Source organism: Thermomyces dupontii (genome assembly GCF_041956625.1).
Source record: "Thermomyces dupontii strain NRRL 2155 unplaced genomic scaffold VTN31scaffold_3, whole genome shotgun sequence".
Taxonomy (NCBI): Eukaryota; Fungi; Ascomycota; class Eurotiomycetes; order Eurotiales; family Trichocomaceae; genus Thermomyces; species Thermomyces dupontii.
Window position 1 is genome coordinate 8,882 of NW_027192309.1, and position 3,105 is coordinate 11,986.

At 53.4% G+C, this 3,105-nt stretch overlaps 1 protein-coding gene across 1 annotated transcript; it reads right to left on the reverse strand.

Moving 5' to 3' along the window:
• Window positions 1-621, reverse strand: VTN31DRAFT_3435 (uncharacterized protein; the record flags this gene model as incomplete). Its single annotated transcript, XM_069403714.1, has 1 exon — window positions 1-621. One exon carries the CDS (start codon window positions 619-621, stop codon window positions 1-3), a length of 621 nt encoding a protein of 206 aa, XP_069260760.1.
• Between the last annotated feature and the right edge of the window lie 2,484 nt (window positions 622-3,105).

The window sequence follows — 3,105 nt, forward strand, 5'->3', positions numbered from 1 at the left end:
TCAGCTGCGCTTCCCCAGCAGCTGGAGCTGGACAAGGCGGTCTGGAAGGTGTCGGAACGCGCCGCGGACGGCCGTCCGGAGCGATTCAGCCTTGGGTTTTCGGAGACACTGCCGAAAAGCGGCTACGCCTTCTTCAAGCCCCGCAATTGTTGGCGCAACCTGTCTCTCAGCCATCCGCTGCCTGCGAGCCTGTTCCGGTGGGCGCAAATCCTCTCCCGATTCCGGCGTCGTCACCGAGCGGTCCGAACAGCCTACGATCGGTCTTTGCTCCTGGACGAGATGCTGGAATTTCTTCAGGAGCACCGGGATGCGCTCTCGCTCCGGGAGAACGATGACGTCCTCGCCCAGATCGAGAGTACGATCGCCCGGCTCCTTCGCATTCAGTTTCACGCGGGATGTCTTTGAGCCGATGAAGGGCGATATGAGGAGCACCAGGACGCCGCTCTGAAGCGACGGTCTATAGAGACCGAACGGCGTCGTTACCGAAATCTCAGTTGTGCCTGCCTCGGCTGGGTGAGCATGAGGGGGACCCAAATTACTGGCTAGATGACGGGATGATGTCGACATATGGAGGCCCTGAGACAGGAGGCACAGCCTTTGACCACTGAAATCGGTGACCATGTTGACGATGATGACGATGATGTTGCTGCTCTTACCCCCGAGGAAATAAACCCCTTCAGCATGTTGACGATGAGGAAGATGTTGAGGACGACGTTGAGAACGATGATGATGATGCTGCTGTTGGTCCCGGAGAAGGTATGGAGCTTGTCGACGATGAGGAAGTTGCTGCTGTTCGTTCTGTTTTATGGGAGTTTATGTTTGATGATATGTGAGCTGATTCTTGGCCTTACCAGGCATCTTGGTGGCACAGCAGGCTCAAGGAAATGCAAGCGTTATATATCATCTCCAGTAAGTACTAGGTAGTAGGTATCAGTAAACCGGCAGGAACGTAGGAACAAGGGCTTCGGGTAATGTGAAAGGGACGAACTCAGAACATGATGGGCACGGGTGGTTGCATACCCTCGATCATTGTTGACTGTTGCGCAATGCGAGTCCTTGTAGTTCTGGACAGCGGAGACAGGAGATTGTAGCGGTTTAGGGAATTGATGGCACGCCGTCTTTACTACTCCGTAGTATTGTAATAAGGAGTATTTGCCCCATCGAAGGAGGGAATCGTTGGTGAATTTGGACCAGTGCTTAGTCAGCACCTCGGTTAGGTCCAGCCCACACATTCAGGGCATTCTCTCCGAAAGATGTCTCCTAGTCCTTTTGAGAAGGTTGCATAGATCGTTCCATTCTGGGTCTTCCTCAGATTAGGGCACGTCTAGTGCCATATTTATGAGCCCGGATCGCCCGTGGCGCGGAAGCAAAGAGACAGCGTTTTGGTGTGTCGAAGATAGCACATCAACCTGTCCACCTCGCGTTCATGGAAGGGTGAGGGGTTAGTCATATATCTGGCCAACAAGCTCGCCGCGAAGGCAACATCAGGGTGTCATAGTGCTGGATATCTTAGCGCCCCAATCTTACGCTGATACCGATAGACATCTTCAGCGGAGGCTAGCCCCTGGTATCACCGATACTCTGAAGCATCATGAGAAAACGGAGTCTGCACTCGAGGCCCAGGAACGATGTGGAAGTCGCGAAGCATCTTGTCAATGTAGGCATCTTGCGTTATCCAAGTGATCCGGTGGTCTCGATCCCTGGTAATTCAGATACTGAGGAACCAGTCCAGGTCCCCCATAGGTCGTAGCTCATACTTCTCACTAAGCCGGTTGATAACTGCGTCTGCCACTGGACGGACTTTCTTGCGGTTCAAAATCACTAAATCGTCGACATAAAAGAAGATGATAATGCGGCCATTAGTGAGGAGGCATTTATCCTCCATGACTTGGCGAAAACCAGCCGTCTTCAGTGTGTTCGAAAGTTCTCGGAACCACAGATACGGTGAACGGGGGAGCCCATAAAGAGCCCTGATGAGTTGCCAGACAGTACCTCTAGACCTGTTTTTTCCATCGGCTCCCTGCACACTCTGTTTTCCTAGTCCTCTAGAGATAGTTGCATAGATCGTTCCATTCTGGTCTTCCTCGGATTAGGGCACGTCCAGTGCCATAGATAACAACCTGGAGCAGAAATCCGAGAAATCCGCCGAGCATGAATTTGGTTGAAAGAATCGTTTGCGACTGGCACTGGCGGAGGGAGACGGAATCAGCAGAGAGTAGGAGATGCCACCAAGGGAAGACACGCGGCGTCATGGCAGAAGATGACTGCGTTGCGGTGGGCATTGTAGCGGCAGTGTAACGACCCACTAACGCCCCAGCCAGTGTTATCGCAGAGGTGATTTGAGCAGCAGTGAACCGTGAGCCGGCCGATGACAGTCGGCGAGGGCGAAAGGCACAATGATTCGATGGGATTTAAGATGGAATTGCTGTTGCGAGGATCGATGCCAGGAGCTGACCTTTTCGAAACAAGAATCGATCGCTCAGCGAGGGGCGTTTCAAGCGTCGATAAGTCGGCGCACGGGGCTCGGTGTCGTGGAGCGGCATCTGCAGGTGAGGATTGATCGGACCGTTCATGAGACACCTGGGACGCACGGGACCATTGTGGGTTTACCAAAGGAGAATAGGTAGCAAGAATCCTTTTCTTGACGCGAGAATAGTACGAGCGCTGTCATCACAGCTTGTTGATAAGCACCAGGATCCAACACCATTGCCTGGGTTCGTCATGGAGACCGGGCCCGGCCAGGCACGACGACATGAAACGAGACCAAGCGAGCGGGCCGACAAGACGTTGATTTGCGGGTCATGAGAGGACGAGGGCAAAAAAGGGACTCGAGTCGATGTGAGAGGTGCGAGAAGTGAGTTCATTCGCGGCAGATGCGAAGGAAAAAAGTACGGCAGACTAGGTACCTACCTAGGTATCTAACGGCCATGCCGCCAAAATGCCCTGAAACGAACGAAGAGTACCTACCTACAGTACAAGTACTCCGTAACAAGTACTCCGTAGTGTAGGGCGTAGTGTGTTTCTATGTATTATCCGCGCAGGGTCACGTGCCTTAGGGGCACGTGGCCACGGACATGAGCCGAAGTGTGCGACGTTGACAGCGTG